We start from the raw sequence: 16,268 nt of genomic DNA on the forward strand, positions 1-16,268 counted from the left end.
CGTGGAAAAGCTTGTCTCCGAGATGTTGGAAGCCCTCTTTGCTGTGGGATGTTAAAGCAGCGTCGTCTGCCAACAGCAGCTCCCGTATGAGCACCACGTAAGCTTTGGTTTTGGCGCGGAGTCTGGCGATGTTGAAGAGATTCCCGTCCGACCTCGTCCGCACGTAGACACCTTCTGTACAGTCTACAAAGGCATACTGGAGCAGCACCGAGAGGAAAATCCCGAACAGGGCTGGAGCAAGGACACAGCCCTGCTTTACTCCACTGCTGACAGGGAAGGCATTGGAGGTGGCCCCAGACCGTACTCTGCATGTCCTGGTGAAAGGAGGTGATGATCGCCAGGAGCTTTGGAGGGCAGCCAATCTTCTGGAGTATCTTGAAGAGCCCACTTCTGCTCACCAAGTCAATAGCTTTGGTGAGGTCCACGAAGGCGAGGAACAATGGCTGCTGCTTTCGACACTTCTCCTTCAGCTGACGGAGGGATACTGTGGACCAACCGGCTCTGAAGCCACACTGTGACTGGGGGTAGACTTGCAAAGCAAGGCGCTGCATGAGGGTCAAGGTGAATCAAGGGAAGACTTAGCAAACGATGCTCAGAGGAGAGAAGCCGCGATGGTTATAGCAATCATTAAGGACACCCTTGTTCTTGTACAGGGTGACTATGTTGTCATCTCTCATGTCTTGGGGGTGTGACCTTGCTCCCAGCACAGGCAGAGGAGCTCATGAAGCGGTTGCAGGATGGTTTGCTTCCCATGCTTTAAAACGTCCGGCAGGATACCGTCCTTCCTGGTGCCTTGCCACAGGGGAGACCGTCGATGGCTATGCTGAGCTCTTACAGTGTCTGTTTGTTGTCAAGCTCCTCTATGACTGGCAACCCAGGCAGGGCATTGAAGGCAGTGTCTGTGACGATGTTCGGGGCTGAGTAGATCTCGAGATAATGCTCCTCCCAACGCTGCAGCTGCATGCTCTGATCAGTGATGACCTCGCCAGTCTTTGATTTGAGCGGGGCTGTTTTGCCGCTCGTAAGGCTGGTGGCAGTTTTGATGCTCTCATACATCCCCTTTGCGTGGCCACAGTCCGCTGCTAGCTGGATTTTGGCGCATAGGTTCTGCCAGTACTCTTCGGCACAGCGGCGGCCGGTCTGCTGGGCCTTGCTCCTAGCTGCTCGAAAGGAGTCAAGTGTGCTTGGGGAAGGGTTCTGCTTGTGAGCCAGCATCGCTTTCCTCTTGGCCTCCGTGACTGGCTGCATTTCTTCCCAGCAAGCCTCGAACCAGTCGGCATTTTTGCGTTGTTTCTTACTGAAAGCAGTCATGGCTGAGTCGTAGATGGCATCACGGAGGTGAGACCATTTTAGCATCCGGGTTGCTGGTTGTTGGTTGTGCAGCAAGTTTCTCCTGGAGGCTGTCAGCGAAGCTCTGAGCCTTAAAGGGGTCGGAAGTGCCACAGGTGTTAATGAGGGGGCGACGCTTGGTCTTGCCGTGGTGGATCTTTCTGGGCTTCAGCCTGACCTTGCTTGCAACGAGCGAGTGGTCCATGTCACAGTCAGCACTGTGATAGCTTCTTGTGTGGAGGACACTGCTGAGGTCCGCTCTCCTAGTGATGATGAGGTCTACCTTATGCCAGGGGCGGGACCGAGGGTGTCTTCGAGACACTTTGTGCAGTTCCTTACACTTAAAGTAGCTGTTGGTGATTCAGAGGCCATGGTGACAGCAGAGTTTGAGCAACCTCTGCCCGTTCTCATTCATCCTTCCGACGCCAAAGTGGCCGAGGCAGGTAGGCCATGCCTTCCAGTCGGTACCAACGCGAGCGTTGAAATATGCCCTTGGAACTTGGGATTCCGGATAGTTTTTCCTGTAGGGCCTCGTATAATTGCTCCTTGGCCTCTGGGGTGGAGATCAGCGTCGGGGCGTAGGCGGATATGATGTTCACAAGGCCCACCGACGTTTTCATACGGAGGGCAAGAATGTGGTGGCAATCAGTGAGTTCCTCACGGCAAAATCTACGCCGTATATACTGCCTCGGCTCGTCCTTGGACAGGCCTTGCCAGAAGAAGTTGTAATCTCTTTCCATAGTTGATCCACTGTCGGCCAGCCGGGTTTCCTGGAGACAGGCGATGTCGATGTTGAGTCGTACCAACTCCTTGTTGATGATGGCGGTCTTGCGGGAGTCGTCCATTAGTTGAAGGTCAGCGAAGAGACCAGGGCACATGGTGAGAATGTTCCAGCTTGCAATTCGAAGAGCTGGCGTCTTTGTAGTTTTTCGCTTTTGACTGTTTGGTGCAAGTACTTACTCGCTTGTCGGAAGGGTCCCCTAAGCTCTACGCACCCAGTAGAGCAGGCAGTAATTACATAATAATGCTTAAAACGTCTGTGCGAAGTTTTCACGTGATGCAAGCCTGAGGTTGTGGTTAAATGATCAATGTGAGTTTGAATTCAACCGGCGAATCATCAAAAATATGTTCAGCCGCTGCAGATCTCAGTCAACCTCATCGGGCTCCTCGTTCTGTTATTGTTGTTGTTGTTGTTATTTATTTGTTTGATCAGGTTGAAGTATTTGTAGCTATTCAGCTGATATGGACCTGCTATACTTGCCCACCCATACACTCACGATGGACAGCCACAACAGCGGGAACTTCATCGCCTACTCTTCTCGAATAGTTTGTGGGTTCTTTAACGTCCCACAGGGAACTTGTGAACATTAAAGATATTTGTGAGACGGGGCCTACGGTTTATAGTCCTTATCCGAGAGGACTTGAAAGTCTTACAAAGGCAGCACTTTCTCCTCAGTTATTTTAAGACCATGAGTGCTGGTCCGGCCGGAGTCGAACTCACGATCTCCCCCATGGCAGCCCGCTGCTTAACTAACTGAGCCACTGGTGCGAGGTTGTCGGTCCAATAACTCAGCAGTAATTTTAATTTTACATGCTCTTACAATAAAGAATTCTGAGGATAAATTGCAATAGAAATGAATTCAAAAGCCATATTTGCTCTTTGCGCCAACTGGAGAATAAGTGATTCAGAAGTTTCCGAATTCAGGCGGTAGAAAGCGACCCAATACCATTCTCCAGCTTCTCGAACACTTTCTGTTGTCGAAATCGTGGATGTTTCTCACCTTAAAAGCACTGTAACGCTCGAACAGGCCGGGTCAAAGAATACCTTCGCAGCCACAATTTGAACCAAAATATATAATTTATACCTGCTCGATTTCTGCAGAGGAGTTTCTGATTGGCGGAGATTAGGATGGCTCACCTCACGCGCCCAGTCATGATCTAAGGAGTGAACGCTGGCTCATTTCTCGAAACGGCGTGCGTCTGGTAATCGAGCCAGGAAACAATGAAGCTTGCATCACCTGTTTGCAACAATAGTTCTCTTTAAGGGCTTAACTCAGTTCCTCTCGAAGGGCCACTGCGAAAACACGACTTATGCAACTAAACTCTTATTCCTTACGCAAGAACGATGTCTTCAAATTGAAATTAATGTAAAGAGCCACGAAGGCTTAGAACAGTTTACTATGAGATACTTTGCCTTGAAGGCTGTAATAAAAGAAAACAAGTAAACTTTCTGGCACGCGTTGTTCAAGTGATTTTCTATCAATATTGCACTTATGGATTAAAGTGAAGTTTAAAATAAAGAACGATGAGTCAGACATTTCAACAAGACTGGAATGAGCAAAAGACTAAATCTCTTGACAACCGCCCTTCGGGAAGGCGATCACACGTTCTATCCCAGGGAGACAGGTAACTGTTTCATCAATTCTGGAACAACCCTTAGGCTAAGTATCCCTTAACTAGTACCCACCTTAATCTGATAGCTGACATGTGAGAGATAAATAACCCAAAGGTTTACGAAACTAACATAGTTTGAAATTTACTCCTCAGATCTGCCTGACGAGGATTGGACAGAGCTCGAGATGACACTTGACGCCGCTGAGGACTGAAAGTATTACTGTTTACGTTTATTCCCCTATGTAAAGGAATCCAGGTGATCCTAGGGTGGCCCTCCGATTCCAGATCCCGAGTCTCGGATTCCGGATTCCAATCTCACGGACTCCACCGAAATGGATCCTGGATTCCACGCTATGGATTCCGGATTCCAAAACCTCACATTTGCTGGATTCCGGATTCCTTCACATCGGGCGATATTTAGCTGTCAATAGGGAGCTTATGCAAGGACACCGACGCCGCCAAGGAGAACGTCGTCTAAAAATACTATTTCGCGTTATTGTAATAACTTCGTTACAACCCCAGGTCGTTCGGAATGGAAAGTATTGGAAAATCCCCTATTTTCTTCTGAGCACTTGAGTAGTGTAAAATTTGTAATAGAGAATGCTTAAAATTAAACAATATTTTTGTTTTTTTTGTTTGACAGCTATTGTTGGATTTTTGTATTTTTAAAGTTGTTTTTTAGGATCGACTTATCCTATGACTTAAACCGATGCAAAGAGAGAACAAACTGCTCCAAAAGGTGTCCGATCCTGATTTCGTAAGATTGCTGATTATTCTGTGTTACGAGACTGTGCTGAAGTGGACGAACTATTAACGTGTGGAGGCTTTGGTTCGCGGAGAGAGCGAATTCAACATTGTAACACCCAGCAATTTCAATAGTAAATTCACCTACAAAGCAACATGTTACCATCAATAGTACCAGCAAGTAAAAGATCTTTGTAAGCGAGCGCAGTTGTAGCTAAATGATAGTTCAGCCACATCGTTGGCTTACGCTACTGTGTCTTCACTTTTATCTCGGCTTCCAAGCGAATACATGCCCATTTGGTATTGTTTAAAGGACAACTTAAGGCCTAAACTCCAACTGTATTATTTTTTTCTTGATTATGAGGAAGAATGTACTGTACAAATGAAGTTTTGATGCTTGCTTTTGCTTCTCCTTTGATATAAGCAAGAAAATTGAGTTTGAAGTTGCGTTTTTCCTGCTTTTGGGGCCTTATCATTGTCAGCTCAAACTAATTATCAGCGGAAGACTGTGACGTCACTGTAAATATGAAACTTGATTAAAGGAATATAACAGACCTACATGGTCTCCCTTTTGTGGGTTTGTGCTTACAGTTTATCGGATGAAGAAAGTTGAATCATCAACCGTATTCGTGGCCAAAGCTTCAAAGAAAGAAATCCTCAATTTATGGCTTGAAAATTCATCGCTTAGAAAGCCTGGTTTTTTTTCTGTGGAAACAATGTTAACATTGTATATGGTCTATTTACGAACTAAGACGTTTTAAGAAAAAAATTATGAAAATTATACTCCTTTGTCTGTTGTAGCTTTGCGGCCAGAAAAAGCCAATGGTGACACTACGTTCCGCTTATTTTAGAAAGCTGCTGCCCGTTTCGCGAAGGAAAGAATTCCATCTTTATCTTAAAAATGAAAAGCTCTCCAGAATCATTTTGTATGCTGTTTCATTGAAAACATGTAAAATCACCAGTTTTCAAAACCGGCGGATCTCAGATTCACAGTTGGCTTTTCGGGGCTTTTCCTGGTATTTGAACAGGTTTACAAAATAGGAAAGAACAGCATCATTTCAAAGTTTCATTTCTCGAGACCGCCTTGGTTTGCAGACACAAAAGATGTATGGCCCTTGTAATACGCCCGAAACCTTTTTGGGAGTCTATTCAGAGACCTTATATTTCTCTCTGTCTCCAAACCCAGGCCTTAAAGTTTCAGATACACGAAACTTTGCGATTATGTTGTTTCATCTGGTCTTGTAAATCTGTTGAAAGACCAACTTTCTAAAATGGGCAGTTCGTTGCTTCAAAATTGGATTTTCTGGTCGAAAACGTAACGGGAATTCAGTGTTGATTCAGTTGCGCGAGAGCACCAATATGTCCCAGGCTCTTGCTGGACTCTGTCACACTTGTGGGTTGCGTTTCCTTGTCCGGGTGCACCGCAGCGGTTTTCTCGTCTTATTAAAAGAAAAACATTTGATTTGTATTGATTTGCTGTCTCATCAATAGGCCTTTTTTCGATATAATAAACTTCAGCTTGAAAGAGAGGTGTAGAGGACAAAGACAATGGAAAGTAGATTCTTTTTGTCCTCTCTGCCTCACTATATATCAAGCTGAATATTTGATATTTGGAAGATGGCCTATTAGAGATCTTCAGTGCTAGGTTACATTGAGACATAAAACGGAGCCGGGATGGCGCACCAATGTGACCCGGGTTCGATTCCCAGACTCGGCGTCATATGTGGGTTGAGTTTGTTGGTTCTTCACTCTGCTCCGAAATGTTTATCTCCTGGTACTTCGGTTTTCCCCTCTCATCAAAAACCAACCCATTATTTGATATGTGTTGATTTGACTCGATTTTTGTACTGTGTTCCTAGTTAGTCCCTGAGCGCTAAATACACTTGACAGTCAAAGTTCACTGTAATTATATATTGTGATTGTTATAGTTTGCTAAGGGACGGACCATTAGAAAAGTGATGGGGGGGGGGGGGGGTGGGGGATTTTCAGCTGGTACGAATTTCTTTTTTTCGAGCACTGGTTGTGCAGGAATTTTTTTTCCAGGTGAAACCCCCAGTACGAATTTTTTTTCAGACAAATATTGCTTTTTTTTAACAGTGAAATCTTGATTCATTATCTATGGTTTTGTGATTTATAAATTATTCTACACTCACAACAGATCAAAGGATACAGGCCACTTATCTGAGCTATTGCAGAGATGTATCACGGAATGACAGAAACAGCGCGACCTTGTTTGTTTTTCGAACTGATCGTCAGATGTCCATTATGTTCATTGATCCTTTTCCTTCGCTTTTGTGTTTGTCAGCATTATGATTTGGGACACTTCAGGTTCACGTGTTCACAAGTTTGTTTTTGTGTCTCGTAGATCTTTAGATTTCCAATTACAAGCTCTGTATTGATTGGCCACTCTAACTCATTGTGTAAACAGTTTACCCTGAATTCAAAATAAATACGTTTCGTTTCTGAGAAAGCGAAACAACATTTTTTTATAAATCGTACCGGATATCCCTGATTTCTGTATTAAATTTAACTTTCATTTAGCATTCACCTATTCATCCACGCTTTTGGAAAAGTGCTGCATATCACGTGCTAAGATAGGTAGCTCCAATACTTGTGTTTACGAGCAAGTGATGAAATGTGGATGACCTCGGTACATTGTTAACCAAATAATTGTGTTCCAGAAAGTTTCCTCCTTTTTCTGCTTTTATAAAATAGGCGTCTCAGCCTTTTCTCTGTAATTCTGCTCCGATCTCGGTCACATCTATGTCGATGCACACGCAAATCACAACTAAAGTGAACACACTTTTGCATATCGAAACCTGTATTTCTCCTTTGGAATCAAGTCTTTATTATCATTGAGAATCAAATAACAGGACAGCCTTTCAAAGTACATCAATTAAGAGCTGATCACAGTCTCTACTGATGATACCAAATCTTGTAAAACTGGAAGTTAGAGAACTATATACACAAGATGGCAATGAACACAATCGCTAATATGGATAGTTGAACAAAGGCTATAAGACCATTACAAAGAAACAAAAAGTTTAACAATGAAAAACAAAATAACGCAATAGAGAAAATGTTATCTTCTTGGTCAAGGGGGGGGGGGGGGGGGTGGGGGTGGGGCTATTTCTGGAGGCTCGCTGTGCGAATGTTTAAAGATTCCAATATGGCGTCTATGTTGTTTGTCGAGTTATTTTCTTTGTCGCTGTCATCTTCAGAAATAAAGTATCCGCTGCTTATTAAAAAATTAGTATTTTGACTTGTATCGCTTTCAATAGTTGCGTCCATTTCAGTTTCATTCAGTTCGCCGAACGACCCGTTTCGAAGCTGACGCTCGACATCTTTAAGTGTGGGTCCCCCGCGAAAAGCGTGTGCCTTTCTTTGCATGTGTTTTGAGCACCCCATGAAGAAATCGATTAAGCCAATGGCAACGTCGATCTTCAGTAATCCAAACAACGCATCACAGTGAGTGGTTTGCATTTAATAACCAATGTAAACAGCACCACGCGTGCCTTCTATTGTGCATTGCCCAAAACACACCACGTGCTTTCCAGTGATCATTTTGCTGCACCGGAAAAAAAACATGATTTATAACTTGAACTAGACGCTCGGTGAGCGTAGTCTGGGTTGCCTGTGGCTTGGTGCAGTGTTCCAGGAAAATTTTCAAGTCGGGGGTCATTAATACCATGTAAGGGGTCTCCAAGAAGTCATACCAGAAGATGCCCTTTGGCTCACACGTTCATACGACGAAACAGATCCTTTTCTGAGGTTAAAAACCTGGCTACCGGCCTGTTAATTAATCATTTGTCACAAAGAAGAAATTCCTGTCATGTTTAGAAAAAACAGGAGCCCATGATACGCATTGCTTACCTGTGGTAGTAAAGTAACACAGGACTTTATTCCATATGTCAACTGAGCTGCGTTTTGTCTTCCAGGAGATTCAAGTTGTCTTTGCGTAATATGTAGCTCTAACAGTGCACGATATTGTTTTGGTATTGTATATCATTGTAGTGCAATGGTAGAGACATGTAGTTTCTAGCAAAGTACTAAACCCAGAAAGATTGAAGAAAATAAAAGGGAATCGACAAACATTGGCGTCTGGGCTGACATGTTGATCATTTTCAAGTTCCCGCACAACTTCTTTTCACCACAAATTTAAGCGTGTAGCCTGAGCATCTGACAGCTTTGTAATACAAAGTTCACTCAAGGTTATCGCTGTCCGGCGGGGTAAGTATCTGGACAGGTGACCTAAAAATTATACGACTTCGTATAACAAAAGCATTGGGCCGAAAATTCTATTGTAACGCTAACAAATGCGAACTAAGCAAAGTAAAGATTTTGTTAGTTTGCTTTATGCAAAACAATTATTGATGCAAAAGTAAATAAATATTGATATAGTTTTTAGGAAGAGCAGAAGGACGTTTTCAGGACGGTCGATCGAGAATAAAATATTTTGCTATCAGCAATAGAATATAACATGAAAGCAATTGAACATTAATTTTGAACTGCGAAAATAAAAAGTTACGATCAGCGACAAACATTTTGGGGGATTTTTGCTACGTTCAATTTTGTTATTGTACTTTTGGCTGCACAAGCAAATCGCAAAATCGAAAGTGACATCGAATTCAGCGGGCGCCGTGATCAGGTTACCGCAGCGCGTTTACTCGCGAAAAAGTGAAGCATCTGTGTCAAATGACGGCAAGAGACAAGGTTTTTGTTTTTGTTAGTTTTCTTTTTCTTTCAAGTGTTATAAAGTTTGAGAAGAAATGTGCGAATTCAACTCAAAGATCACAATCGCCCAACTCTTGAGGTTGACCAGTGTTTCGGCAAAGTCAATACTTTACTCTCCAAGACGAGGTTATTTATCACCAGGTAATTCCATCGTTTTGGAAATAGCAGCTACTTTATTATTCATCAGCGTCAAAATTTTTATTTTTATTTTCATGAACCCTTCCTATTTCAATTGCGTGCGTGCAAACAAGACACACAATCCGTGTCACAAAGCATATGCGTTTAAACAAAATTGTGATCCACTAAAACGCCATTTGCGTTACAATGACTTTCGACGCCATTGAAGGTTAACAAGAATTAGTAAAATTTCCAATTCTTACAATTAGACTGTAATAAATACAAATAGCCAGACAACAGAGATCCCGTATCCACTTCAGGTGTTCCATTTGTTCTTTGTTTAACCCATAAGTTACCAGAGAAATTTCCATTTGGTTTCAGTATTGTACATAACACCACACTTGGCAAAATATTAGAAATACGGCTCGGCGGGAGAAAGATTTGTCGAAGTCCATTACTCGTAGCTTCTAAGATTCCATATATTTATTTTTCACCGCCTGTCTTGTTTATCCAATTGACGTTCCATTCTTGAGCTCCATAAGGGTATATTTTGTTTAAAGATGAGCTAAAACGCCATTCGCGTAACAAGGACTTTCGACGCCATTGCAGGTTAATTAAATGTTCTCCTGAGTGCACCAGAGCAATCTACGCATTACCCCAACCCCCTCAAACCTAACAAAATACGCACAGAAGACTCTATGCACAAAAACAGTGGGGAGTGATAGGCAAGACTTTTACCGACACGGAAAAAAATAAAACGGAGAAATATTACCCATTTTCCGACTGGGATTGCCATACTGGTAACCCAGTAAAAACTGACTTACGATAGAACCAAATATAGATTCAATTTGATTCAATAACAACGTACGATTTGCATGAGACGCACGAGATGCACGAGATGCACGAGTGATTGGCTTGGAAAGGCCTTTACGCTATCTTTGATTGGTTATACTTCCACATGTGAAAGAGCCGTAAGCCGTTCTGATTGGCTGTATAGCCTTTTTTTAGGTGCGAAAATAAAGCCTATAGATTTGTACAAATTTGCTTTATGGAATAAAATCCCATGTATAATAAATATATATATTGTTTTGTTTTTCTTTTTGTTTTTTGTTTTTCCATTTTATTTTCCGTTGCCCACGAGCCTAAAATGGAATTCGTGGAAAAGTCATTTTGAAAAAGGGGAATGGCAACCCCCAGTGATAAAGGATCGAATAGAGCTTTAGAATAAATGGCACTCGGGAGACAGAGACAATAGGTGACTCAGTCGCCCCGGACTAGGAGCGAAGAACTCCCATACTAAGCCTATTTCACGGCATTTTTACCGACTGATCTATTTTTATACTACCTTCAGTTCCGGTTCGGTGACGCTATGACGTCAAGTTAGTTTTTTGTGATTGGTAATCAGGCTCCTGCGGGAGTCTCAATCGCGGGAAATTCAATCTACAAATAAATCGGTCTGTCAAAACGCCTTGACAGGAATATAGGGCTGTTGTTCGCTCCTACTCATGGGCTGCTGGTAACTACAATGAGTGACTGACAAAAACAATGTTTTTTTTGCAGGTATAGGAAAGGTAGTTTGGACCTTGGCGAAATTGGCGAGATATCGCTGACTATTGACGACAACCTTGGAGACCTCCAGCTTGGGAAAGTTAGTCAGGAATATATATCGGATTCAGACCTCCGTGAAATACTAAGAAACTTTGAACTGGATACCAACAAGATGAACTGTTTACAAGATCAAGAACTGCTTCTTGTAACATCCGTTGTTTACAGCGAAAGATTTAAGGTTCAAGGAAACAGGAAACATCTGGTAGTTACCCTTTTACTGTCGTCTTTTTGTGTTTGGAGCAGATATTTTCATTTTTGTTGACTCAATTTTTTGTTTCGACTCAACCTCAACCCCAGGGTCTACTCTCCATGAAGACCCCGGTGACGAGGCTGGTTTCGACTTGTCTTTCCTCTTTGCGCTTTCCATTTTGTATCAGTTGTAGTTGTGCGGATTTGGAAATGTTCTTTTCCAATTTGCGATTTCTGTAAGCTTCCTCCTTCAAAGGGAACCTCTAACACTCACAAAATGTCGAAAATACATTTTTTTTCTGGGGGAAAAGAAAACTCTCCTTTCAATCTTTGAAAAAATATTATTTAATTCAAGTCTGTTTTACCCGTATGACGTAAGCATTAGCACACACGAAATACGCTAACATTTGTGCCTTTTCGGATTTTCGTCGGGAAGGAAACGTCTTGCAACTGTTTTGTCTCGAAGTGTGTAATTTTAACATAATACGTGTGCATAACTTAGGGAAGTACGATCGTCCTGGTGAGTGTGGTCCTGAGAAGGACTGTTTTGGATGACATTGATGAACGCTTGGACAACTTTTGTTTGACTCTGCAGAGAAGATGACTTCCACTCAGGTTGTGGAAACATCGACCAATGTTACCCAAAACAGTACTTCTTAGGACTACACTCACCCGAACGATCGTACTCCACTTAGTTATGATATGACTCCTGGGTTTAGAACCGGCATTACGAGGGACTTGAAGATTTACTACGGCGGCGACGACGAAAGCGTCGCTTCAAAATGTAACTTTGCACAATCCTAAGTTTTTCGCGGAGAAAAAATGTTGCGTTTTCAAACGAATACGGATACGTGTTGACGGAACCATAGGTAACGACAAGGCCACAATTGTGCTGCACGTGCGCAATACATTTTGTCTTGTATTAATTTTTGCGGTACTTTGCATAACAATGACGAGAAATCACCAAATTTGAGATTTTGACGACAACTTGTAAGCGTACAAATGCAAACCCTTATTCTCCATTTGTACCCTGAAACCGCTCCTAGCCAATTTGTTTGTAGAATACTTCCGCCACATAATTATAGAACAAGAACGAGATGAAAGAATCGCGAAAGACTTACAATAGAGCAAAGTTTTGAGGTGATGTTTCCGTTAACGTCGCAGTCCATAGTATTTTCGTTACTGTAGTCATCGTTGTTTTTTTAAGCTCCTTAATATGCAATTTGTATCATGATGTTATAGACATTTTTGTCATCTCTTTCTGCTTTCAGTGGGGAATAGATGCAGAATTGGAGCTTCCATCAGAGCTTGCTAAGGTTTTGAAACCCAAAGTCCAGTGCACATACAAGGAAAAAATCATCCCTCTAGGTGTGGCAACTAGGAATGAATTGGAGCCAATTCTCTTCAAGTACTGTCACGTTCAGTACAATGAAACAAGCAAAAAGCTGGAGATGGTGAAAGGTGAGTTTGTTGGAAACACAATATCAAGAGGAACTGAGGAAGATGATGATGATGATGCAGGGATTCCAATTGATCGGGATGCAGATGGCAACGATTTACCAGGTACGTCAGAGCTTTAGGTTACGAAGAAACGAAGCAAATGAGGCAGGATATGGAGGGCATTGCCTGGTGTTTTTCAAAACATGGATCTCTTCTCCTAAATTTCTCGATTGGAATCAAAATTTACACTTGTAAACCGCCCTTTCGCATTAATAATGATAATGAATCTAGCGCAGACTATCATAAACGATGTTCAGCTGTGCTGTTAAAACCTCTTTATGTGTCTATCACCTTAACAAACGTTTCCAATTTGTATAGAGCGAGTTTCAGTCGAGTGTTGTAAAACCAAAACCAAAGTAATTACTTTGGCCCGCTAAAAAAGAAGGGAGAAAGTCCAGTTAACCAATCAAAACTCGAAGTAATTACACGTACCCGACACAAATTGCAAAGGGCGGGAAAAATGTGTACTTCTGATTGGTTGAAAAAGTGGCACGAGAACTTTGAACCAATCACGTTGAGTGACGTAGTGCAAAACCAAAGTAATTTGCTAATTACTTTCGACACACAATAGCCCTTTTAACGGTTACTTTTTCTCCTTTGCATTACAATGTAACGTGGATGCGAGGCAGTTTGGGGTTAAAACTACAAAATAGCCCGAAATTGCCTCACATACATGCTAGAATTATATTGTAATGCAAATGAGAAAAACTAACCGTGAAAAGGCCTATTGAAAACTGCTCTATGCTCCGAAATTGTTCCAAATATATTGTGTTGTTTTTAAGAACCTTTTTATTAAAAATTCGCTGCTTTTATACAGAGAAAATATACACATAAAATCACATCATATAAACAAGAAATTGAAACTATAATAGTAGAAAATGCTTTTAACCCGTTCATCCCTGGACTAGGACTTAGTAGATTTTACTATGTCTAACGCCAGACGATTTTGGTGCTTCAGGGAGTCAGTGGGTTATGCCTTTTGAAATAAAGATGTTTTTATTTGTTTCTTGAAAGCCACACCTTTGTCGCATTTAACATCTTACAATAGTCACGAAGTAATTGCCATAACGCAAATATATAGTCTCTCCCCCGGGGGCTTTTCAGGACTAATTTACAATGCTTTGTGGGGCACTTAAGGCAGACTGCTTGATACGCAGTTTACAATTAATTTTAGGAAATGAAAGATTTCCCCGTCTAGATAACGTCAGACCACAACACCGGGGACTATGTCCCCTACTCTTATCGAATAGTAAGTGGGTTCTTTAACGTCTCATACTGTTTGAGGAGACCTCCGGTTTGCAGTCCTTATACGAGAAGACTTGAAATTCTAACCATTTGCAGATGTAATTACAAAGGCAACACATTCTTCTAAGTTATTTAAAGACCCTGAGTGTTGGTCCGGCCGGAGTCGAACCCACGTCCTCCCGCATGACCAACCAACTGAGCTACCGGTGCAAGGTTGCTAAAGTTTTAAATTTCTTGGAGAGATCACTCTCCTGGCATACGAAATGTTTACTTCCGGTTTCCGTCCGAGGCATCAAAACGTCGCGTGCTTAAACTCCCTCTGTGAAGGTAATATGTTCCTTTCAGATGGACCAGCTAAGGTAAATGCTCTGGTATCAAGGATCTTGAGGTATTTTAGGCGATAACAAAATTAGAAGTTGTTCTTTGGAGCTAACCCGTGCTCATATTTTTCCCAGAACAAGTCAAAATTCGTGCACTATCGAGCTTATTACATAAAGATAGATGGTTGCAGTCATTTTGCTATGATTTACTTTTGACTCCAGATTATTTCACTGCCGAAGACATTAAAATGATGGACACTATATACAAGACGGTTCTAATGACAGAGAAGAACCGAGAGCAACGAAAAGCGCGGGTCAGAAAATACCTGGGATGGGTGAGTCAAGAAACAAAATTGTTAACTTGCCAGTAGATCTGAAGGATATAGGCTTGGGGATTGGGGAATACCTCCCTTGATTGATTCACACATCTGTGCAAGACGGAAAAGGAGGTAGAGCAGCAACCTCGTTTCCAGAAGAGAGACCCTGGGAACGAGGTAGGTAAACAAGATCAGGAATCAGCATAAAAACACAAGACGGTGGATAGTTTCAGGGCAGTGACAAAGGTATTGAGAAAGAGAACGGCATCATCGCTCTTCTGGCTTTTTATTGGTTTTAAGAAATATTCTAGCTGCCCCTTGACCAAAACTGGCAAGCGCGGGGAAAACCACTCGGAGCAAGTCAAGATGATTACATGTACATAAAACGCCAAAGGCAAAGAACGTCTACAATTTGCTCGGGATTTCGCTAAATTCGGACAAGTGTATGGTAACTCGCCACGCAATTTGTTAATCCCGGTTAGAAGGAGTTTGTGCTGGGATGGGTGACCGAGTAGAAGACATAGTTTTTTGATTTTCTCTTTTGATTATAATCCTGTATAGTTTACAAAACCTGGGGCCCGTTTCTCGAAAGTCCTGAAACTTTGCGGGCCGTTTTCGGGTTTCACAATTCGGAATCCGTTTGTATTTCAAGAACGGAGAGGATTTAAGTCGTCCGGCCGCCGCCGCCGCGACTTCACATTCCTTTTTTCTTTTGGTTATCTTAAAAACATGTTAAAATATCGGCTTTCCAAAAGAATCGGTTGGCAGTTTCACAAATGACCTTTCGGGCCCGAAACGTTTTTGGGACTTTCGAGAAAAGGGCCCCTGGCCGCTTATGTCTTTTAAATGGCAGCATATTTTTTAAACTACAGACACGTCAACGGTCGGTATCCCCCGTAACCGGTACTGTTTCTTTTGCTTTCGATTGGTTAACGATGTAAAAGCACACTATTTTGGCAAATTACGAGTGGCAAAGCAAAACCAGTGCAATAGCAAACTTGCGAAAATCAAGTGATACATGTAACGCGCTCACAGTGCCATCTCTTCACAGTTTGAAAGAATATTGACCACTGATGAGACGAGGATTTTACTTCCTGTGCCGTTGACCAGTGGCGACTGCAAATTTCTGCAAAGCATGTACATTCCAGCAACTACGAGTCTGCGGAAACTTGATTTTACAGGAGTAACGAGAGAAGACATTCAGAGCTGTGGAATTATTTTGAAATTGCTTGATAGTAAGTAAGGGAATGACATATCTGCTGTTTGAAAAGAAATGAAGAATCATGCAGCGTTCGCCGGGATTATTACTGACTGGGTCATAGATCGACTTGAATTCATAGTAACCAAAAGAACAATTTAATTTCATCTTGATTACAACATTGTGCTAAACTGCTCGACTGGACGAAAAAAACAGAAACCTCAAGCTCTTGATCCTACTGCGCATGCACAAGAAATTGTGTCACAGGAGTAATAAACTAAGCAGCAATTTTAATTTTACTTGCTCTTACATTAGTGAATTCTGAGGATAAATTGCCATAGAAATTCATTTAAAAGCCGTATTTTGCCCTTGGCGCCAATTGGAAAATTAGTGACTTTCCGTTGTCGAAATCTTGGATGTTTCCCACCTTAAAAGCACTGTAAAGCTCAAACAGGCTGGGTCAAAGAATACCTTCGCAGCCACAATTTGACTGAACCAAAAAATATAATTTATACCTGCTCGATTTGTGCAGACGAGTGTCTGATTGGCGGAGATTACAATGCCTCACCTCAC

The 16,268-nt window shown here is 42.2% G+C and overlaps 2 protein-coding genes across 3 annotated transcripts in view; both read left to right on the plus strand.

Annotated features, from left to right (window-relative positions):
- The window catches only part of LOC138042468 (uncharacterized), a 67,701-nt gene extending 63,474 nt beyond the window's left edge, over positions 1 to 4,227 (plus strand). Inside the window, exon 7 of the mRNA XM_068888373.1 lies at positions 3,877 to 4,227. Within this exon, the coding sequence (XP_068744474.1) occupies positions 3,877 to 3,935 (59 nt within the window). The 3' untranslated portion in view covers positions 3,936 to 4,227. The remainder of the gene's footprint in view (positions 1 to 3,876) is intronic.
- Positions 1 to 15,900, plus strand: part of LOC138042467 (uncharacterized) — a 244,564-nt gene extending 228,664 nt beyond the window's left edge. The window contains exons 3-6 of one of the 2 annotated variants that reach the window (XM_068888370.1): positions 10,879 to 11,128; positions 12,387 to 12,678; positions 14,403 to 14,515; positions 15,549 to 15,898. In XM_068888370.1, coding sequence (XP_068744471.1) covers positions 10,879 to 11,128; positions 12,387 to 12,678; positions 14,403 to 14,515; positions 15,549 to 15,740 — 847 coding nt within the window. In that variant the 3' untranslated portion in view covers positions 15,741 to 15,898. Of the gene's footprint in view, positions 1 to 10,878; positions 11,129 to 12,386; positions 12,679 to 14,402; positions 14,516 to 15,548 lie in introns of both variants that reach the window. The other variant, XM_068888371.1, reaches the window with a different exon arrangement.
- Positions 15,901 to 16,268: the final 368 nt, after the last annotated feature.

This window comes from Montipora capricornis, chromosome 3 (genome assembly GCF_036669925.1).
Source record: "Montipora capricornis isolate CH-2021 chromosome 3, ASM3666992v2, whole genome shotgun sequence".
Classification (NCBI taxonomy): Eukaryota; Metazoa; Cnidaria; class Anthozoa; order Scleractinia; family Acroporidae; genus Montipora; species Montipora capricornis.